This window comes from Nycticebus coucang, chromosome 21 (assembly GCF_027406575.1).
Source record: "Nycticebus coucang isolate mNycCou1 chromosome 21, mNycCou1.pri, whole genome shotgun sequence".
Taxonomy (NCBI): domain Eukaryota; kingdom Metazoa; phylum Chordata; class Mammalia; order Primates; family Lorisidae; genus Nycticebus; species Nycticebus coucang.
The window spans coordinates 51,165,837-51,188,913 of NC_069800.1; the positions used below are offsets into that span (position 1 = coordinate 51,165,837).

General features: G+C 47.7%; 2 protein-coding genes across 6 annotated transcripts in view; one reads left to right on the forward strand and one right to left on the reverse strand.

Moving 5' to 3' along the window:
- PKIG (cAMP-dependent protein kinase inhibitor gamma) overlaps positions 1-22,016 on the forward strand; it is a 99,584-nt gene extending 77,568 nt beyond the window's left edge. For 3 of the 4 annotated variants that reach the window (XM_053573807.1, XM_053573809.1, XM_053573808.1), the window contains exons 3-4: positions 15,065-15,238; positions 21,253-22,016. In XM_053573807.1, the coding sequence (XP_053429782.1) occupies positions 15,088-15,238; positions 21,253-21,332 (231 nt within the window). In that variant the 5' untranslated portion in view covers positions 15,065-15,087 and the 3' untranslated portion in view covers positions 21,333-22,016. Of the gene's footprint in view, positions 1-3,376; positions 3,491-15,064; positions 15,239-21,252 lie in introns of those variants that run through there. The other variant, XM_053573810.1, reaches the window with a different exon arrangement.
- Positions 22,017-22,503: 487 nt separating this feature from the next.
- Positions 22,504-23,077, reverse strand: part of ADA (adenosine deaminase) — a 35,722-nt gene continuing 35,148 nt past the window's right edge. Inside the window, exon 12 of one of the 2 annotated variants that reach the window (XM_053573803.1) lies at positions 22,504-22,837. In XM_053573803.1, coding sequence (XP_053429778.1) covers positions 22,821-22,837 — 17 coding nt within the window. In that variant the 3' untranslated portion in view covers positions 22,504-22,820. The remainder of the gene's footprint in view (positions 22,838-23,077) is intronic. The other variant, XM_053573802.1, reaches the window with a different exon arrangement.

Genomic DNA, 23,077 nt, shown 5'->3' on the forward strand with positions numbered 1-23,077 from the left:
TAGAAGTGTTCACAAAACTCTTTTCTCTCTTATCATGTGTGTGGCTGTGATGCCCTCCCGTCAGGAGCTGACAAGGTAGTGATCGCCAGCTAGAGAACACAGTCCCTGGTTCCACACCTCATTTTATTAAAGCAAGAGGTATAGTTCAACAGTGTCCCCCAGTGATTCCGATAATTCCAATATGCCTCCCTTCCCACTATCACTGGTTAAGAATTATGAGTTGATGAGTTGATCTCCCTAACTAGACCACTCCTTTGCCTTGGAAGTTAGATCTCCCTAACTTCCCTGAGGGGTCTTACTGTTTTTGTATCCATGGCATGTAGTCTCAAGCCTGCGATATGGTGAAGGATCAGTAAAATTTTATAAAATTCAGTAAAATGAATGAATGAATGTTGCAAAGATGGTACCTTGTGTCTTTTCATTCTTCACAGTGTATTTTGCTTACGCTGTTTTTAGAATTCTAGAGGAGCGGGAGAGGAACCCCAGAACTGGAAGTGAGAGATTGCTCTGGTTATCCACTGCTGCATAATACATCACCCCCAACACGTCATGGTTTAAAACAACAGCAATGATTATTATCTCCTGTGGTTTCTTATATAGCTGTCTAGAGGGCGGCACCTGTGGCTCAATGAGTGACAGAATGTTGCAGACAGAGGAGGGAATAGTCTAGTAAAGGCTTTGAGGTCAGGAATAAAATTGAGTTTGAGGAATTTGGGAACAGCTTGCCTGGGCAATTCTGGCTTCTATTGCTCATGCAGTCCCAGTTAGATCGGGCCGGGACCAGGAGCAGCCAGGTGCCATCATAGCTAGAGACTGGCCAGCTGCTTCTCTCTCACAGTTAGATCGGGCCAGGACCAGGAGCAGCCACGCGCCACCACAGCTAGAGGCTGGCCAGCTGCTTCTCTCCATGCCATCTCAGGACCTCTCCCTGAGGTCACTTCAGGGGACCTGTTTGGGCTTCCTCACATTATGGCTGCCTCCATTTCCTACATGCAGCTCAAAGCTCCAAAGGACAGTGTCCCAGGAGAGAACCAGGGGAAAGCTATATAACCTTTCCACCCTCATCTCGGAAGTCACACATCATCGCTTTTGTTGCATTCCATTTGTTAGCAGTTTGTCCTGAAGGCCAGCTCATTCCAGGGGGTTGAAGTTAGACTCCATCTCCTGATAGGAAGAATGTCAGAGAATCTGCAGACATGTTTCAAAACCACCACAGAGATATTCAGTTAACCCCTTCATTACACACTTGAGACTTCTGAAGTTTAAGAGAAAAGAACCTTGCCCAGAGGCATTCAGCCTGGCATCAGCATTGCTGGAGTACAGCCCAGCCCAGCCCCTGGACTTTGGCAGGCTGGTTTGGAAGTGATCTCACTTTCCCTTCCTGCCCCTCCCTGCACAGCAGGATGGAGATTGCCACTCTCTGCAAACCTTGCTTTGTAGCTGATCCCTCACCAGATTTAAATAATGCAGGAACAGCAGGAGGCCTGGGGAACCCCAGCATGCCTGGACATCATGATCCAGCAGGGACTGTTCTGCTTTTGAAAGACCCCCATGGAAGCACTGACTTTCCCCTACATGCAGTGATAACACTGCCGTGCTGCAGGGTAGGATCCCTCTGCTGAGCGAGTGAGAGTTTGAAAATTTGTAGCCAGGATAATTATTTGTACTATTGCTGTGAAGTTAGATACCAAAAAAATAGAATCTGATGGTAGAATTCAGAGAACCAACCCAATATCACTGAAAAGGTTCTGAAGTTTTACCTGAAGCTGAACCTTCAGAAGAGAAGGTTGCTTAAGTATGGGTAAGATACGTCTGGGTACATGTTTTAGCCAGCACTGTAGCGTGCTTCCTTGAGATTTCTTTGCTTTCTTAGCCCTTCCTTCAGAAATGCCTTATTATGAGGTGGGGACAATGGAGAAAGAAGGTCAGAAGGGGGAGTGGACACTTTTTTTTTTTTTTTGTAGAGACAGAGTCTCACTTTATGGCCCTCGGTAGAGTGCCGTGGCTTCACACAGCTCACAGCAACCTCCAACTCCTGGGCTTAAGCGATTCTCTTGCCTCAGCCTCCCGAGTAGCTGGGACTACAGGCGCCCGCCACAACGCCCGGCTATTTTTTGGTTGCAGTTTGGCCGGGGCCAGGTTTGAACCCGTCACCCTCGGTATATGGGGCTGGCGCCTTACCGACTGAGCCACAGGCGCCGCCCCAGGGAGTGGACACTTTTTAACAAACCCTTATTACTACATGTCAGGCATTGTGCTAATTTATTTCTAGGCTTTATAGCCTAACAGCATAAACAGCATCCTGCTCTACACCCCTTTGGTATATGGTCCTCAGACAAGCTCCTTAACTTCTCTGAACCTCAGTTGCCTCTTCTGTACAAGACAATGATACTTTCTGTTTCATAGAGTTGCTATAAAATTAAATGAGTTAATGCCTATAAGATTCTTAGCGTAGGGCGACGCCTGTGGCTCAGTGGGTAGTGCGCTGGCCCCATATACCGAGGATAGCAGGTTCGAACCTGGCCCCGGCCTAACTGCAACAAAAAAGCCAGGCGTTGTGGCAGACACCTGTAAGTCCCAGCTACCTGGGACTTACAAGAGAATTGCTTAACCCCAGGAGTTGGAGGTTGCTGTGAGCTATGAAACCATAGCAGTCTACTGGGGGCAATAAAATGAGACTCTTGTCTCTAGAAAAAAAAAAAAAAATTCTTAGCATAATTTGGCATGCAGTAAGGATTCCGTAAGTGCCAGCTCTGATTGATCTCCACAACCACCATGAAAGGCAGTTGTTAGTCTGCCCGTTTAATGAAGAAGTGGTCAGGTGAGTTGCCCAGCACCACATGAGGCAGTTGTAAGGACAGAAGTTGAGACTCCAAAGCCCTTGCTATGTCTACCATACCACGTTACCCTCTGGGCGGCTCTGCCAGGCCTTCTTGACATGCAGTAGCGTGGGGGACAGCAGAACTCGGGAGGCTTCATGTCCTGCAGGGGCCCCTCGTCAGGTCCGAGAGCAGGAGTGTTTGAAAAGCCAGGGCCAGGAATTCACCTGCCCACTTATGCAGCTCTCTAGAGAGCAGGGTGACAGGATGTTGCAGACAGAGGAGGGAATAGTCTAGAATAGTCTAGTAAAAGCTTTGAGGTCCAGAAGAAAATTAGGTTTGAGGAATTAAAGAGGCCAATGTGGCCAGAGCAAAACGGTCCTGGAAGAGAGTGGAAGTAAGACCAAAGCTTGCAGAGGAAGGCAGGGCCAGGTCCATATAGGACGTCGGGGGCTGGCTTCAGGAGGGTAGATTGCACTAGATGTGAGATGAGAAAGCATCAAAGGCTGAATGAAGCAGGGGAATGACATGACCTAATTTCTGTCTCGAGAGCATCACACTGGCTGCTGTGTAGAAAATAGCCGTTGGGCTGTGAGGAAGAGGGAAGCAGGATTGTGGTGAGGGACTCTGTCCAGGGTCCAGATGAGGCGTGGCGCCCGTGGAGGAGAGAGGTGAGCAGATTCAAGTTCTGTTTTGCAAGTAGAAAGGACAGGACGTGGTGACAACTCACACGTGGGTGGTGACAGAGGAGGAGGCTCAGGGATGGGCAGCCTGGGCATGTGGTGTCTTTGCTGAGCTGTGAGAGGTTGGAAGGGAGCAGGCAGGTGACTTACCATGTGCAATTTAAAATGCTGATGAGTGGCTGGGCGTGATGCTCATGCCTGTAATCCTAGCACTCTGGGAGGCCGAGGCAGGTGGATTACTTGAGCTTAGTTTGAGACCAGCCCGAGCAAAAGTGATACCCCATCTCTAAAAAATAACTGGGTATCCTATAGTCCCAGCTACTCAGGAGGCTGAGGCAAGTGGATCATTTGAGCCCAAGAGTTTGAGGTGGCTGTGAGCTGTGATACCACCGCACTCTACCTAGGGCAACAAAGTGAGACTATGTCTCAAAAACATATAAATAAATAAAATGCTGGTGAGGTAGCCAAATGACGCACTGAACAGGCAGTCACAGTCACACATCTCGGCTCTTGAGAGGCTTGGGGTCTTTGGGGTCATCACTATACACTAAGGGACAGGGTAAGAATTCCCAGGAAGCAGATGGAAAAGAAGACTTTGGTTTGGGAGTGGGGGGTCCCTACACAAAGGTCCTGTCAGAATGAGGTGCCTGTGTGGAGGAGCCAGAGAGGCTGCAGGCAGATCCAGAAGGTGTGGTGTCTAGAAGCCCTGTGAGGAGAGGTTCGAGAAGAAACAAGTGGGAAAAGGAGAACTATGGCGTCCGCGGGAGCAGGCAGCGTGGAAGTCTCCGAGGACCTTGTCTGGCTCCGGTACCTTGCCCCTTCCTTCCTCACCTCTGCCTGCACCCAGGCCTGCCTCCAGATGCAGAGGCCAAGGCCTGGCCTGTCTGCCTCCAAAGAAAGGCTCCTCAAGGCTGCTCTTTGTGATTGGGCAGCAGGCTCTGATCCCGCACTGGATGTGCCCCCAAGGCCCTACATAGGGTTCCGGTGCCAGCCCCCAGCAGGCCACACATGGCTAGAACCCTCAGCCCTGCCCTTTCCCAGCTATCGGAATGTTCTCAATTTGGAGCCCTGACCTTTTTTTTTTTTTGAGGCATAATTTAATGATCCTACCTAAAGCACAGGCCCTGACTTGTTTGTCTAAGTGCCTCTCTATTTTTGGCTTCTCATCACAGAGAGAAGGCGCTGCTCTGTGAGTGTGAAGAATGGCAGATCAACGGGCATTTTCATCATGTCTCCACGGCCCTTTCTCTCCCTAAACCTCAGAGAGCATTTTGCCCACCTGTAAGGAAGCCTCTCCCATGAGACCGGGCTCTGCTTCTGTGCTCTGTGTCCTCTACGAAGTCTGCATGCTTTTTGTATGGTTTCTGCAAATACTGAATTTTTTAAAAAGAAAAGAAAACAGGAAATGACCTTTCTAGTATATTTGGAAAACAATTTGGAGCTGTAATGGAATCTGCCCGTGTGTGAGGAGGACTAAGAGCTGCAGACTTGGAACAGAGCATGTAGCTCTTGGCAGAGCCCAGGACCTCTTCAGTTTACAAAGCTGGAGGGAGTGTTAGCCCAAGAGAAAAGCAGCTTCCTGTGGGGTAACCTGACAGCCCAGAGCAAGCACCTGCAGGCACCACAGCCTCTGACCCCAGGGCCCCAGGGGATCTGTGGGCATAGTACAAGGGTTTCTCCCTGCTGTCCTAAACATTCAAGGTCAGTGAAATGTCCTACATCACCCAGAACCCACTAGACACCCAAACCTCCTGAGGATGAGGAAGAGAAAGAGCTTCATTCTTTAGTACCACACAGGGCTCAGGCTGAGATGGGAGATACTAGCTTGCTAGAGGACTCAAATTGCCTGTAAGCTCTGTCTGAATCACTCTCTGCCCAGCTTTCCTGTAGATTTCTGCCAAAATCACCTCCTCAAGGAGGCCTCCTCTAACTGTAAAACCTTTAACTGAATAATGCACACAGAACCCTCTCCTTCCTCCATATAATCTGGGTTGTTAGGTTCATTTGCTCATTCAATGCCTTTTTCTCTTTCAGATCAAACTTTTTTTAGTTTCCAGTATATACACCATACCTGACACAGTGCCTGACATATAGAAGGTGCTCAGTAGATAATGAATGAATGCGTGCATGAATGAATAAATGAATGAAGGGGCAGGCCTGAAAGAGACTCAGGGATCGTATTTCAACCTTCATTACCCAAAGGGAAATAATGAGGGAAAAGGAAGCTGGGAAAGGAAAGGGTCACCCTGCTGCATGGTCAGTAAGCCAGACCCTCAGCCACTGTTAACACCACAGGGCTACACGCCATTATTTACCCATTCATCACATGCTCATTGAGCTTCGACTATATGCTAGGCCTTCCCGATAACAGTAGGCATGCCAGCCAGGGTTACCCTTTTGTGGAATTTATATTCCTTCCACTCAGCACTGGAAAGCACAAAAGAAGGAAGTTTACAGTTTTTGGTTTTGTTTTTTAAGACAGAGTCTCAACCTGTCACCCTGGGAAGAATGCCATGGCATCATCATAACTCACAACCTCTAACTCTTAGGTTCAAGAGATGCTGTTGCCTTAATTTTTCTATTTTTAGTAAAGACGGGGTCTCCCTCTTGCTCAGGCTGGTCTTGAACTCATAATCTCAAGCAATCCACCCACCTCGGCCTCCCAGAGTGCTAGGATTACAGGTGTGAGCCACCTTACCCAGCCAAGAAGTGTATGTTTTGACCTTCTATAGCACCATTAAACAGAGTGAAAACAAAGGAGCTGAATGAAATGTCAAAAGGCAAGTTTTACTAAGTCACCCCACGAATGAACCACACTAAGGAACTATTAATGGTTATGCTGCTTATATTAAATCCCACGTAACTTGTCACACTCTTTACAAACTGTCTGAGTGAGTCTTCACAGCAGCCCCATGAGCAGAATATTGCTCTTGTCCCCTGTTGCTGAGGTTAAAGGGACTTGTCCAAGGTCTCACAGCTAGTAAACAGGAAAGCTGGGCCGGACTGCTGTACTCAATGTTTTCTACCACCCCGTGTGCCCCTCTCAGAGGTCTGTAAGGTTACCAGAGACTCCAAAGAGGCAGCATGGTGTCGGAGAAAGCTCGGGGCCAATTTGACTACATGAATATATAAAAAAAAATAAGTGTAAAGAGAAGTCCCCAAAACAAAGTCAAGGTACAAATGATAAGTAAAAACTACTTGTGATTTCTTTTCAAGCAAAAGACTACTTGTCTTAATACACATATATTAAAGGCTCCTACAAATCAATAAGAAAAAGACCTAAAATTCATTACAAATATGGGCAAAAGGATCGGACGAAACGGTGAAGGGAAAGGGAAGTACCCCTGGAAAGGTGCTCCAGCCACTCATAGGAGTAACACAAAGTAAAATAACCACATGCTGTTTTCACATTCCAGATTAAAAACAAAACATCATAGATAAGAACGTGGCGAAACAGGGCAGCGCCTGTGGCTCAGTGAGTAGGGCGCCGGCCCCATATACCGAGGGTGGTGGGTTCAAACCCGGCCCCGGCCAAACTGCAACCAGAAAATAGCCGGGCGTTGTGGCGGGCGCCTGTAGTCCCAGCTGCTCAGGAGGTTGAGGCAAGAGAATCGCCTAAGCCCAAGAGCTGGAAGTTGCTGTGTGCTGTGACGCCAGGGCAGTTTACCAAGGGTGACAAAATGAGACTCTATCTCTTAAAAAAAAAAAAAGAAAAAGAAAAGAATGTGGCAAAACAAAGTGTTTCTCATAAAAACTTGGCAGGAATTGTTACAGTTTGAATGTATCCCCTACAGAATTCAGATGTAGCCAACGTTATGGCAGAAGAGGGGGGACTTTAAGAGGTGATTAGGCCCTGAGGGCTCCTACTTTGTGAATGAAATTAGGTGCCTTTATGAAAAGGCTTGGGAGAGGGAGTTTGCCCTTCCTTGCCTCTCTGCCATCCTCCAAAGGTGCCATCTTGGAAGCAGAGAGCAGCCCTCACTAGACACCAAATCTGAATTTGCTGGTGCCTTGATCTTGGACTTCCCAACCTCCAGAACTGTGTGAAATAAGTTTCTGTTCTTTTTAAATTACGAATGTTGAGTATTTTGTTGTAGCAGCACAAAACGGACTGAAATAAGAATTAACCTCTGTGGAGGAAAATTTGGCAATACCTATTACAGTAAAAAAAAAAAAAAATTCACAGATCCTTTGATGTGGCAATTCTACTTTTATGAAAACAACCTCAAAGTTCATCAAAAGGGAAAATTAAATCAGTCTGCAGCAGTGAGATAACAGAATATCACACAGAATAATTTATCTCTGAGAGAACTTTGGGTTTGTTTCCAGTGTTTTGATGCAATAAATGCTTCAATAGCTTCAGGGTGAGCTAGAATTGTTTTTAAAACATTTTTAAATGAAAAAAAAAAGTCCAAAATGGAAAACAGAGTTTTGTTTTAAATAAAGGGGAAAAAAAGGGAAGGAGAGTGAGGGAATATATATATCATAGACTTTCTCTAGAAGGACACAAGAAAACACTTGCCTTGGGGAGGGCATATGGGATAGGGTGGGGCGGAGACTGAGCCTTACTCTTCCCTTTGGTGCCTTTTGAGTTTTATACACCTGCGCAAATATTAAGTAATGTAAAAATAAAATGAATGCTTTCACTGCAAATTTAGAAAATACAAAAGCGTTTTTTGTTTTGTTTGAGACAGAGTCTTCCTCTGTTACCCAGTCTAGAGTGCCATGGTGCCAGCCCATCAGAGCACCCTCAAACTCCAGGGTTCAAGCAATCATCCTGCTTCAGCCTCCCAAGTAGCTGGGACCACAGGTGCCTGTCACAATGTCTGGCTAGTTTTTCTATTTTTAGTAGAGACAGGGTCTCGCTTATTGCTCAGGCTGGGCTTGCCCTCCTTAGCTCAAACAGTCCTCCTGCCTTGGCCTCTCAGAGTGCTAGGATTATAGGCATAAGCCACCATGCCCAGCCTATAAAAGATATTTTAAATCATTCATATTTAATTAAATATTAATATATGTGATTATATCATTGAGATTCTGTAATTCTGTTTCATTTAAGAATATATGTGGGGCAGCACCTGTGGCTCAAAGGGGTAGGGCACTGGTCCCATATGCCGGAGGTGGCGGGTTCAAACCCAGCCCCGGCCAAAAACCACCAAAAAAAAAAAAAAAGAATATATGTGAACATTTTCCCATATCTTTTATTTTTTATTTATTTTATTTAATTTTTTGTGTGTGTGGTTTTTATTTGGCCGGGGCTAGGTTTGAACCCACCACCTCCGGCACATGGGACCGGCACCCTACTCCTTGAGCTACAGGCGCCGCCCATTTTCCCATGTCTTTAGAAAATATTTACAAACATCCTTTTAATGCCTGAATGGTATTTCATTTGGATATAAAATAGTTAAATATGTATAAATTTCTCCATTGCCCATTGGACATTTGACATGTCCATTTAGAAACTCATTTTGATGTCTTTAGTTTTTGGCTATTATAAGTAATACTGTGATTATACATTTATCTTCCCACCACCAGCTTACAAGATTTATCCGCACCCTTGCCAACTAGAAGTATTGCTACTATATTAATAAAAGGTATATACCAGTATCTCTCATTGAGCACCTGTGGTTTTCTGAGGGCAATTAAATCACATTTACCTTTGTACATTTCATGTACAGTGTGAGTTATTTTAATAAAGTATTGTAAACTGACTTAGTGGCTCAAGGATATGAAAACAGTTGAGTAGCTGGGCGTTGTGGCGGGCGCCTGTAGTCCCAGCTACTCGGGAGGCTGAGGCAAGAGAGAATCGCTTAAGCCCAGGAGTTGGAGGTTGCTGTGAGCTGTGTGATGCCATGGCACTCTACTGAGGGCCATAAAGTGAGACTCTGTCTCTACAAAAAAAAAAAGAAAAAGAAAACAGTTGAGGTTTGTTGATACATACTATAAAGTCATTCCCCAGGAGGTCCTGTCAGTTTATACTCCCATTACCAGGATCTGAGAAGGACCATTTTCTTTTCTTTTTTTATTTTTTCTGAGATAGAGTCTCACTTTGTCACCCTCGGTAGAGTGCTGTGGCATAACAGCTCACAGCAACCTCAAACTCTTGGGCTTAAGGATTCTCTTGCCTCAGCCTCCCAAGTAGCTGGGACTACAGGTGCCCGCCAAAATACCTGGCTATTTTTTTGTTGCAGTTGTCGTTGTTTAGCAGGCCCGGGCTGGGTTCGAACCCACCAGCCCCACCTTAACCACTGAGCTACAGGCACCGAGCCAGAGAATGACCATTTTCTGACATGATTTCTAACTGAGAATTTCTTTTTCCAATTCCCCCATTTGCTGTTGACTTTAAAGAGCAGAGGGTGAGCAAAGAATACAAATGAAGAAGAAAAATGAAATTATGTGTTTGTGCTTTCGACCAGAGAGCTCCTCAGACCCCTTTTGGAGTCGCCGTTTCCAGAGGGGAAGGGGATGAGCAACCGGAGTATGTCAGCTCAGTTGATGATTGCCAAGTCTGGGCTTTGAACATGGCAGAGTTTTCTTTCTGTGCCACAAGGGTCAGCTTCCTACACTGGGCAGCGTGTAAGGTCAGAGAGGGCAAGGGCCTCAGGAGTCTGTTCCAGCATGAAGCTGGCCTCTTAGATGGCCCCGGTAACTCCATCCCATGGTGTCATATGCTAGATACCAGACAAGAACTCCAGCCACTCTACTGTGGACAGAAGCCTTTCCCAGTAGTCCAGAAGGAGTTGCCTGTCCCCACAGATAGGTAGGAAGGGGAGAGAGAAATAGATACACATTCACTTTCATAACAGGGTCAGAAAAGGGAATTCAGGGAACATTTATGCAGCGCCTACTCTTTGCGTGGTGCTGGTTGAGCATCAGGGAATGGAGCAGGCAGAGCCTACTGGCTCAGCTGCCAGGGTTGGGTTGCAGTCTGGCATAGTGGAAATCCAGACGAAAGTTCCTGTTCTGATGAAGCTGACATTCTAATTGGAGGAAAGGAGCTAAGGAAACGGAAGCTCTGGGAGATGGTGTGGCCTGCTTAGGGTTTGGCCCTTCCCACAGGCAGCAGGTGTGATGTGAAAAATGACCCTGGGCCAAGCAGCCTGAGACCTTTCTGAGTGATGGTTAAAACCCTCCCTCACGTCCCTCAGAGGGCAGGAGCGGCCATAAAGCAATGTACGTAAAACAGCACCTGGTAAATGTTACTTTATCATTTGTTAGAATCGCCGTCATAATTGTTATTCTTTGTTGTTATAATTGTTGTTACAACAGGCCATTTTCCTTATGAAGCTTTCTGCAGTTTCCCAAGAGGGAGAGGGCAGGAACAAAAAACTCTGTGACCTGCAGAAGGAACCAGCTCAGAAACTTCTGGGAATTCGTTTAGCTGGAGAGGAGCCAGAGCCAGTGGGGGGCAGAGTCTCTCCAGGCAGCTGAGAAAGCTGGGCAGGCACGCCATCTGCTGGAACTGGGGGAATCACCAGAGATAGTGTTCTGGCCCCGAGTTTGTTTCACAGATGGGGAAACTGAGGCCCCAAGAAAGTCAGGGTCTTGCTCAGGGTCCAGTGGCAGAGCTTAGGTTTAAGGTCACGTGTCTTATTCTTTGCTCTTTCTACTGCAGGACACCTCCCTGTCCAGTTTGATCTTTAATTGCCCCTACTTCATTCTTCAGGTATCTCTTCTGAGCTAGGTCTTGTGGGAGATGGTGATTATGCTGATTACCCTCGCGTCCGTTTCTGTCTGTCTGTCTGGATGGCCGGCTGGCTCTCTTTCACACACACACACACACACACACACACACACACACACACACACACACACACACACACACACACACACACACACACACACACACACACACACACACACACACACACACACACACACACACACACACACACACACACACACACACACACACACACACACACACACACCAGCACTTACTAAGCCCCATCCTGGGTGCTTTCTGGGCACTTCCTGCCGTGTTAGTTACCTTCTGAAAGCATTACACAGTAACTTGGATTTATAAAAACTTCAACCATTATAAAAACACAGACTCAGAAAATAAGTTTCCTTTAATTACAGAAATCACAAAGAACCACAACTGACAAGGTTGATATGTACTTTTTTATATATTTTTTCATATGTCTGCTGTCTTTCCCCATAGAACTTGGTTCTATTTCAGGTGGTATATTGCAACCTGTATTTTTCTTTCTTTTCTTTTTTTTTTTTTTGCAGTTTTTTGGTTGGGGCTGGGTTTGAACCCACCACCTCCAGCATATGGGGCCGGTGCCCTACCCCTTTGAGCTACAAGCGCCACCCGCAACCTGTATTTTTCAACTGACAATTTTATCTCAAACTATCTTGGTGTGTCAGTATAGATCTATCTAGCACATTTCTTTATGTTATTTATTTACTTTTGCTGACACATTATCATTGTATATTTTATGGGGTACAATTTTTGATTTGATGTTTTTCTTTTTCTTTTCTTTTTTTTTTTTTTTGAAATAAGAGTCTAGCTCTATCACTCAGGCTACAGTGCAGTGGCATCATAGCTCAGTGCAATCTGAAACGTCAAATGATCCTCCTGCCTGAGCCTCCTGAGTAGCTAGGACTACAGATGCCTGGCCAGTTTTCTTCTACAGGACATCCCAAAGGTTGCCATACATAGGGAGAATGGGAGATTATAGCAAAGTGTATCCTTATTTACAAAATATTCATTACAAAATTTTACAAAGAGGTGGCCAACACATAGAGACTATTTTGTAAATGTTCTGCTATGATTATAGGGAGGAGCCACTACCCTGGGCCATCAATTTGATTTTTTGGTGTATATGTTGTACAATATTCAAATCAGGGTAGTTAGTGTATCCATTACCTCATGCATTTATCATTTCTTTGTGGTGAGAACATTCAAAAGCCTCTTTCAGCTACTTTGTAGCATACGGTGCCTTATAATTAACCATTATCACCCTACTATGCAATGGAATGAAACTTACTTCTCGGAACTGTAACTTTGTACCCGTTGACTATACTCGCCTTCCCAGTCTCTGCTAGCCACTGTTCTATTCTCTCCCTCTGTGTTACCAACTTTTTTTTTCAGATTCCACATATAAGTGGGATCACACAGTATTTGTCTTTCTGGTATTGCTTATTTCACTTAACATGATACAGCCTCCAGGTCCATCCATGTTGTCACCATGACAAGATTTCCATTCTTTTTAATCACTGACTAGGGTTCCCTTGTGTATATTTGCCACGTTTTCTTCATGCCTTCATCCATTGTTGGACACAACTTGATTTCATAGCTTGGCTATTGTAAATGACGCTGCAGTAAACATGGGAATGCAGATCTCTGATGGTCTGATTTCTTTTTTTTTTTTTATTTTGTCTTTTTTGATGGTCTGATTTCATCTGCTTTGGCTATTATATACCCAGTAGTGGGATTGGTGGATCATCTGGTAGTTCTAGTATTAATTTTTGAGGAACCTTCATGCTGTTTTCCTCAGTGGCTGTATGGTGCATTTCTTTTTTATGAATACTAGTAAGTCCTATAATGCCTGTCCTCCTGATGGATATTTGGATGGCTTCTTATAGGTTGCTGTTACTGACCACATGCAATAAATGTCCTCAGTGTTCTCCTGAATGTGTTTAGAACTGGAATTTTCTGGGTCCACCCCAGTGGTTTGTGTGCCTGTAAAGTCAGGCCAGTGCTTAGCCCCTCACCCCCTTTACTTCCTAACTCAGGATCTGCCAGGTAGCCAGAGTTCATGCCATGACTGTGATTTAGTGGCCTTCAGAAAACCATGGGTGCTCAATAAGAGCTATACTAGTATCCCCTTAGCAAATGAACCTTTTATTAATACAGTAGCAATACTTTTGATGGCAGGGGTACAGATAAATGGACAATCTCATGTGCTCCTTCCTGGTGGGAATACACACAGGAACAGTACTGATTTCATAAATTTTTTTCCTCCCAGTTTTTATTATAAATACCACTGTGCCACTTGGGAAAGCATCTTGGAAATGTATCAGAAGTCCAAATACTATTTCATTCTTCCCTTTAGCCCAGCAATTCTATTTCTAGGAATATAGTTTTAAGGAAATAATTACAGAGGGGCACAAAGATTTACAAGAAGACCCAGTGTTGTCTGTAGAGGTGGGAAATTGTTCACTGATCCTGGAGTATATCCTGGCAGGTGCAAGAACCACGAAAAGGCACCTTAACAATGTGCTCTTAAGTGTTCTGAAGAGTAGGTTATAAAATACAACCAACAGCAAGACCTCGATAAATTCTAAATGTACGTGGCTCTATGTGATTTTTCCCCTTCTCTTTCGAGGCTGCACTATCAACCACCAGGGCTGTTACCCACCACCTTTGTAGTAAAAACTCCTAACTTCCTATCTTTCCTCCCCTACCCACCCCTTGCTCACTCCAATCTCCTATCGCAGGCATCTTGAAATTCCTGTGGCCACATAGGACTCTTAATTTCCACCCTACTTTAATCCCCCAAATATTCCTTCTGTTATTCCTCATCTCAGTGAACCCCATCTGTCCACCTACTTATCCGTATCAGAAACCTAAATTTCCTGTCCACCAAACACTGAGTCCTGTTGATTTCTTCAGGATCTGTCTCACCACCACCTCTCTCCACTCAACTATCTTTGCACCTGAACTTCTGCAGAAGCCTCACTCATCTTTGAAAATGGACATCTGATCATTCCTGACCCTGGGAGACCAAGTTCCAAATGTGGTCTTGCCCCTGCTCACCTCAGCAGTGCTCTTCTCCCACCGTACTCCAGGCTGCTGGCCGTTCCTGGTTCTTTCATCCCACCTCACACTCCTCCCCTCCTCAGAGCCTTCAGACATGCTGCTCCCTCACTCCATGTCTAGATGATGCCTGTCATCCTTGGAGCTCAGCTAAACTGTCACTTCATAACCCCAGCCTGGTCAGTCCTGGTGGTCATTCCAGTTTCCTGCAGCCCCAAGCACTGAGGTCGGGACTTGGTACTAGGTGATTTTATGTAGGCCACTATGCAAGTTTTGAGACAGACTGTGTCATGGGCCATTATTTCCCTTCAAGAAACACAATAGACAGCATTCTTTCTGATTCACCCAGGAGAGTTTCACCTTGCTCGGCTTATCAGCGCTGCTGAGAGGGCTTCGTTTGTTTCCATCTGCGTGGATTTTACGTTTCTTGATTTTCGTGTATCTTGAAACTTTTGTAATGACACGTATGCAGCCTCCTGTAGATGGTAAGCTCTGTGAAGGCAGGGACCATGGGGACGTGGCATCCGCAGCCCCTAGCCAGTGTAGGCACATGATCAAATGGGTACATGTTTATCAATAACTTTTTTTAAAAAAAGTCTGAACCCATGTTCTTTAAAACATTGATGGTGGTTTTCTAGTTGTGGAATACAAGCAACTTACTTTGTTCTGTACTTGTCTGATGAGAAAGACAAGAACTATCATTTTATCAGAAGATATCAGTGCTGGGAACAGGAGCTGAGTCTTCTCTGCAAGATAAACCCAGACTTACCTCTGCCCCTTTCCCCCCTGTCCCACAGGCCTGAGGAGCAATGCGACAGGCATGATGGAGGTCGAGTCCTCCTACTCGGACTTCATCTCCTGTGACCGGACAGGCCGTCGGAATGCTGTCCCTGACATCCAGGGAGACTCGGAGGCTGTGAGCGTGAGGAAGCTGGCTGGAGACATGGGCGAGCTGGCGCTCGAGGGGGCAGGTCAGAGCCCGCAGGTCCTCTGTACTCTCTGTCAGGCTCCGGGCTGGCTTCCAAGTCCTAGACTGCCCACACTTTCTCAGGGAAGAAACTGCATTTAAATCAGACCTGTCCCACGGTCAATGGCAGGGAGTCCAGCCACTCTGTAGGTTGGAGGGTGCCAGCATCTCAGGCCCCAAGCACTCTGGCCAGGCATCCCAGGCTCTTCCCTTCCCCACCCCATCCCCAGTCCATCTGAAAGTCTTGTCAGTTCTCTAAGATGTATCCCAGGTTCCTCCACTTCTCTCCATCCCCACAGCCAAACCTGGCCTTGGCCACCTGCAGCTCTCACGGCTGCCCACAGTGCTGTGGCCTCTCCCCTGGCCTCCTGCAGCGCTCCTGTCCTCTCTGTGCAGCAGCCTGAGAATTCATTTAAACTGTCCCATCCCATCCCTTCATGCTTCTGCCAAAATACCCAACAGGAGCACCACCTCCTAGTGAAGCCAGCCTTGTCACAGTGCCTCCAGCAGTCTTGCTGTGAGCTAGGGCCCTGGGGCCGTTTTCCCCTCACTGCCACCCTCTAGTCACACCTGCCTGTGGTCTGCGTTAGTCCAGGTGCAGGTCTTTCCCCTTCAGGCCTTTGTCTCATTGCTTCCTCTGTGCAGAACATTCCCCACCTAGTGCTGGGGCTGCCACCTCCTCACCCTCAGGCCCAAGCTCAGATACCAGGCACTGCAAGGGGCTTTTGCTGTCAGCTAAACCATCCCTCCCCAGTATTTTTTTTTTTAGACAGAGTCTCACTTTGTTACTGGGGAGGGGGCTGGGCGTGGTGGCTCACACCTGTAATCCTAGCACTCTGGGAGGCCGTGGTGCCATAGCTTACAGCAACCTCAAACTCTTGTGCTCAAGTGATTCTCTTGCCTCAGCCTCCAGAATAACTTAGTCAGTCTACAGGTGCCTGCCAACACCCGGCTATTTTTAGAGATGAGATCTCACTCTGGCTCAGTCTGGTCTGGAACCCGTGAGCTCAAGGCAATTCACCCACCTTGTCCTCCCGGAGTGCTAGGATTACAGGTGTGAGCCACCACGCCCAGCCTCCTCCCCAGTCTTGTGACCTCGTCCCTCTCTGACAAGGTCTCCTGTGTTTAAATATGAGCTCCAGGAGAATAGAGGCCTTCTGTTCTGTTTGCGCACAGCGGGTGCTTGGTAACCACAAACTGAATCAGTGACTGGAGGAAATGCAGCTTCTGCTACCCAAGTACTGCCTAGGATCCTCCTGCTCCCCCCGCCCCTCCTTCTGTCCTCCCAGAGGACCCTGCTCAGCTCAAGTCCTCGGTCAGCCTGGGACCTTCCTCTGGGAAGCCGTCCCTGACCTCTGCACTGGCTGAGGCCTCTTCTCCCTGCTCCCATAGCACCACAGAGGCTGTGTCTGTCACATCACTTCTCACAGTGCAGCCAGGAGGCCACACCCCTGCCTTTCACTGTGTCACCCTAGTCTAGAGCTCTTGGCCCTCACTAGCCAGAAGTGACCCTTGAGTACAAAATAGAGAATGCTTCATGGGGACATGGACCCAACCCGCTCATGTTATGGGTGAACAAACTGAGGTCCAGAGAGTACCTGCCCGTGGAACCTCTCTCCCCAAGACCCTCCTGTTCAGTGGTCTGTCAGCCCTCTTTGCCATGTGGTCCAAACTTCTTTTTTTTTTTTTGTAGAGACAGAGTCTCACTGTACCGCCCTCGGGTAGAGTGCCGTGGCGTCACACGGCTCACAGCAACCTCTTAACTCTTGGGCTTACGTGATTCTCTTGCCTCAGCCTCCCGAGCAGCTGGGACTACAGGCGCCCGCCACAACGCCCGGCTATTTTTTTTTGGTTGCAGTTTGGCCGGGGCTGGGTTTGAACCCGCCACCCTCGGCATATGGGTCTGGTGCCCTACTCACTGAGCCACAGGCGCCGCCATGGTCCAAACTTCTTACCAGGAACATCAGCTTCCCTGGGTCTTGCTCTTTTTCCCCCTAGCACCTGTTCATCCAGCGAAAGGAAAGTCCTTTTCTCTCCCAGTGTCCCTGTGAACCATCACACACCTAGACCCTCTGCCTGGTCCTCCCTGTGCCCAGTCCCAAGCTGACTTCTATTCATCCTTACAGACTCTTGTGGCTGCTTTGCTGAGAAGGCTTCCCTGATGGCAGTGTCCCCTCCCAGGCAGGGAAGGCACCTCCTCTCTCTGCTACCTCCGTAACCCCACTTAGCACAATACCTCTCCTCTAGACCAAGCTTCTCCAGCACAGGGTCTGTGTGTTGTGCCCTCTGTGCCTGGTGGGGTCTGGCATGTGATAGGGGTGCCTAGTCAATGGCTGTTCACTGACTGACTGAATGACCAGCAGGTCCAGCTGTCCCTCTGGGCATGCTGCCAGGGTTGCTTCTCAAGGCTTCTGTATTCTCCCCTCAGCTCTGCTGAGTGTGGTTTTCTGTCTCCCGCCACCTCGGCAGTCGTAGCTGCTCATCCATGTGTGCAGGCCTTTCTGACTCCTGTCTCCCTGTCTGACTCAGAATCCCTGCAGTAGTTGGGTCCTTTAGGTATATGACATTTGCCTGCCTGGGCAACGGATATTTAAAAATGGAACCCAGGGGGTGGGCATGATGGCTCACACCTATAATTCCAGTACTCTGGGAGGCTGAGGGAGATTCACTTAGGCCACGAGTTGGAGACCAGCTTGAGCAACATGGTGACACCCTGTTTCTACAAAAAAAATAACAAAAGTTAGCAGGGTGTGGTGGTATGCACCTATTGTCCCAGCTACTTAGGAGGCTGAGGCAAGAGGCTCACTTGAGCCCAGGAGTTCCAGGCTGCAGTGAGCTATGATTGTGCCACTGCACTCCAGTCTGGGCAACAGAGACCTAGTCTCTAAAAAAGAAATAAAAATTAAGTTAAAAATTAAGGGGAATAAGCGGGAACCTGAGGAAAGAACAAGGTCCACTGCAAGGAAGGGAAGTGTGGGCAGGAGTGACTGGCCAAGGAGCCTTTTGCAGTCCCCACAGGTAGCAGTGTAGTTCCCACAGGCAGGGCTTTGGGCGGGGTCAGCCCAGGAGACTCGGTGAGGCCGTGGGAATACAGGATTCCAGGTGCCACCCCAGAGATTCTGATGGCACGATGCTTGGGATTGGGACTGAGGCCTCCTAGGAGGTTATGGCATCCCCCACCAAGTCTGTGGCCAGTCATGTTTGTGAGTACTCCTAAGCATATTGTGTGCAAACCTTTGTCTTTCCTTGATATTTCCTAAGGATCACAGATATTTCCTTAATTGGCCTTAAAAAAGAAACAGCAGGAAAGGCATGGAGTGTGAGTGCCCTGCCCAGCTGTGTGGAACAGCTTCTATTTTATTTTATTTTTTTATTTTTCAGTTTTGGCTGGGGCTGGGCTTGAACCCACCACCTCCAGCATATGGGGCCAGTGCCCTACTCCTTTGAGCCACAGGCGCCGCCCAGGAACAGCTTCTAATCATACTCTCACCTGGCCCCGAGGGAGTCTCAAGGGTGCCGGGTGGAGAGGATCTTCCCTGTGCTTGAGGTTCTTCTCCCTGGCCAAGGAAGAGCCAGTATGGCGCAGAGGAAGCATTCCCAGTGGCTGAGCCATTCCCACGTGCCAGATGACCACATTCAAGCCCTACACTCCCTCATGGCCTGGGCAGAGTTGTCACCATCCTCCTTTATAGATCAGGAAGCAGAGGCTCACAGGCTCAGTCACTGGCCCGAGGCCCTGCAGCAAGGGAATAGCAGAGCAGAGATCACTGGGGAATTTAAAGACATCCTTCCTGCTCCTTGTAGGAGGAGGCTCAGGGACCGCTAATGCATCATGAGGTAGAAATTGTGCCTGAAGAGTAGCGTTATTGGTCAGACTAATGGAGAGCAAGAATCTTTTGGAACCAAGCCTATGCTAAGGCCCCATCCCAGGAAAGGAGAACCCAGGAGGCAGGCTAGGAATGGGCAGGCACAGAGGTCAGCACAGACCTGAGCGCCTGACATCTGAGTTGTGCTCTCACCACTCGCCGCCACTACTGCCCATCGTATAAGCTTGCTGCAAGGGTACAACAAAACAGGGCTTGTGCTGGGCCTTTAGAAACCCTCGTGAATGCTGCTTATTGAAAGCAGTTAAATTTAGTGAAGAGATACTCAGAGACTTCTCTGAGCCTCGGTTTTCTTGCGCATCTCATGACCCTAATTACACCTCCAGTTGCTGTGTGGATTGCACAATAAAGAGCCCAGCAGTCCACACACTTGGAGCCTGGAACAGATAGTGGTTTTCCTTAGTTACATAAAGAGCTTAGTGTGAAGGATGCAAAGGTGTGGTGTGGTCTGGTGAGGGCTGGCTTTGAACTCAGGCCTTCGGTGAGCTTGAATGGCACAGTGTTGCTTAGGTTGAAGAACTGCATCCCCGATGGAGCTTTGCCACATGTCAGGCCCTGATTAGCATAGAGACTGGGTGGGCTGGGTACAAGCTGGACGCTGCCCTCACCAGTACTGCTGGTCCAGTGGGTGGCAGGGCCTGCCTGTCCCACCTTCCACAGTGGGGCTCAAGAGAGGCTGGGCCTCAGAGACCTGGCTTGTATCCTGACTTACCGGGCAGATTGCTCCCCCTCTCTGGGCCACCGGCTGTCTCTCACCCTACCAGGACTTCCAGCAGGATGGGGTTGGGAAGGGGGTGGAGGCTGCTGGCAGCGGGCTGGTTCATGCTTTGCACACATACACCCCACGGTGTACTGTCATCACCCATAGTCCTGAAACAGGCCACACCCTGGCACTCCCTACGCTGGCCTGCTTCTGTGCCATTTACTGTCTTAGAAGAATAGCTACCATTTGCTAAGCATCTGTGATACACTTGGGGGCTTACCATTTGCCTTCTCCCTCTGGTGAACCTGCACAAATATATTGCCCTTTAATAGCTCTTCACCTGATGCTTTTAGCATCCACAGTCTTGGCCTTTCATTCACTTTTTATTTTTCACTCTTTTGCCTGGGGTAGAGTGCAGTGGTATGATCACAGCTGACCGCAGCAATCGCAGCCTTGAACTCCTAGGCTCAAGTGATGGTCTTCCTGCCTCAGCCTCCCAAATAGCTCAGACTACAGGCACCTGCCACCATGCCAGGCTAATTTTTCTATTTTTTTTTGTAGAGACAGGATCTCATTCTTCCTCAGGCTAGTCTGGAACTCCTGAGCTCAAGCAATCCTCCTGGCTTGGCCTCCCAAAGTGCTAGGATTACAAGCGTGAGCTACGGCATCTAGCCTTTTAATTGACTTTTAATTATACTAGTAACACAACATGCATTTCCACTGTAAAAATTAAAATTATTACAGTCCAGGCTAAAGTTAATTTTTAGCCTTGGCCACCACCACTCCTTTTTTTTTTTTTAAATTATTAAATCATAGCTGTGTACATTAATGCGATCATGGGGCACAATACACTGGTTATATAGACCATTTGACATATTTTCATCACACTGGTTAACATAGCCTTCCTGGCATTTTCTTATTGTGTTAAGACATTTATATTCTACATTTACTGTTTCACATGTACCGTTGTAAAATGCACCGTAGGTGTAATCCTACCAATCACCCTCCTTCCACCCATCCTCTCCCCTCCCCTCCCTCTCCCCCTTCCCCATATTCTTAGGTTATAACTGGGTTATAGCTTTCATATGAAAGCCATAAATTAGTTTCATAGTAGGGCTAAGTACATTGGATACTTTTTCTTCCATTCTTGAAGAATATGGAAGAATTTCCATATTCTAAGAAGAGTATGTTCCAGCTCCATCCATGTAAACGTGAAAGAGGTAAAGTCTCCATCTTTAAGGCTGGTCTGGAACTCCTGAGCTCAAGCAATAGTATTCCAAGGAGCCACCACCACTCCTTATCCAGCTCCAGTCCTGCTCCCCAGGCTTTATCCAGTGGTATCACTCTGGCTGGGCCCTTCCAGCCCTGCTTCTTTGTTTTATATTTGTGTATACGTGCCCAAGAAAAACTTTCTCTTTCTCTCCTCTCCAGAAGGGCAGGTGGAGGCAAACACTTCAGACAAGGAGGCTAGCAACCAGCCCCAGAGCAGCGATGGCACCTCCTCATCTTGAGACTGACTTGTCCAAGGAGGCTGGAAGAGAGACCTGCTCTCCTCTACTGGAAGGGGAACCCTGGCACTGGCCTGGCAGCCTCTTCTATGAGCCCCGTGTCCCAGGCAAGCCAGGTCAGACTGAGAGGGCCCCCCACAGGCCACTGTGGCCCCCACTCTGGGAAAGCCCTCTGCCCACACCCACAGGATCCACATCCACACCACCACTGCTATGCCCAGGAACACTTTCAAGTCACTGTAACCGCAGGATGTTATTTATTCAGCTGGCGCTGAGACTCACCGCAGGGCCCTACATCCCAGGGTGAGCAGCCCATGCAGGAACACTCCTTTTGTCCGCCTGGGCAGGGACCATGTCCCAACACTGACCCCTTCTCTCCATTCCCAACCTTCTGGGTCAAGACCTTCTTATCCCTTTTTTAAAAAACACTTTTAAACTTTTTAAAAACTTTAAACATTTTTTCAGCAGAGAAGGAAGAAGTTGACAATCAATTTACATTTTTTTAAGCCATCTTAAGCTAAACTCTCACAATCTACATGGGCAGCTCTGAGGTTCCCTCATGGAGCTTCACAGATCCACTTTTAGGGAAGGGATTTTGGCTCAAAACTATCAGACCAATTCTTTGCCCTTTCTACCAAGATAAGTGACACCTAGGACCCAGGAAATAAATGCTGATGATCTATGTGACTGGTTTATTTCTCCTACAAACAGCAAAATAAGGGGCTGGGCCTTGCTTTCTCCAAGTCCACACTAAGCTGGACTTGCCCTGGGCTTCCACAGAACAAGACACTGAGAAGACACAGGTGTCCACAGAGGCCAGCGCCACTCCTATGCCCAGTGTCTCATGAGCCCTCTGCCATCTCACCCTCTCTCTCCCCCAAGCCCACAGCTTCAAAAACCCAAAAGGAAGCTTCTCCTCTTAAAACCTAGAGTAGGCAGGGCTTAGAGTTCAGGGAGCTTTTAAGTAGCAACCCTTGCAGAGAACCCTTATTTCTTCTGGAGGGAAGATGGACTATGGGTCCTCTCTTAGCCCACAGCATGAGAAGCTCTGGCTTCCCATTCATAGCCTCCTCTGGGCTCTCAAGACCCTGCTGATGACAGGCTGGCCAAGTCTGGGAGCCCTAGGTCTCCTATTCTCAGCCCACCCAAGACCACAGCACCACACACCATCTGCTGCATGACATGACACCAGCCATGAGCTTCTTTATTGATCACCAGATTTTCAGTACAAGTCACCATAGAAGGAGGTTTTCAGATTCAACTGCACCCACCAGTGAGGGCCCTGGTCCCTGAGAAGGGGACAAAATCAGAGGGGAGATGTGGCCACGCCAAGGTATATATGTATACAGAATCAGGCACAGAGGCTTCAAGAGCATTAGTAGTTGACTATTGAAATCAGTCTTCTTGGAATAAATGTAAGAGCGTTGCTTGACCCCACAGAGCTGTGATGACTCCACAGGGTAAAGGCTCAGAGAGGTGGCCGTGGCATCCTCAAGGGTGCTTCCCTGCTTGTCGATCAGAGAATAAGAAGGATCAGGCAATGCAGAGTGCCTGGGATGTTGCAAAAATCACAGAGCCCTAGAACCGACATGGATTTTCTACAAATGGTAAGACTAAGGCTTACAGCAAGGACATGCCTTGCCATGGCCATACAGGAAGGGCCAAACTCCTTGCCCTTGGCACAGCTTTGAGGATACCCCAAACATGAGAGTTTTGGGACTTGAGATCATCTCCCCCTCAGACCAGCC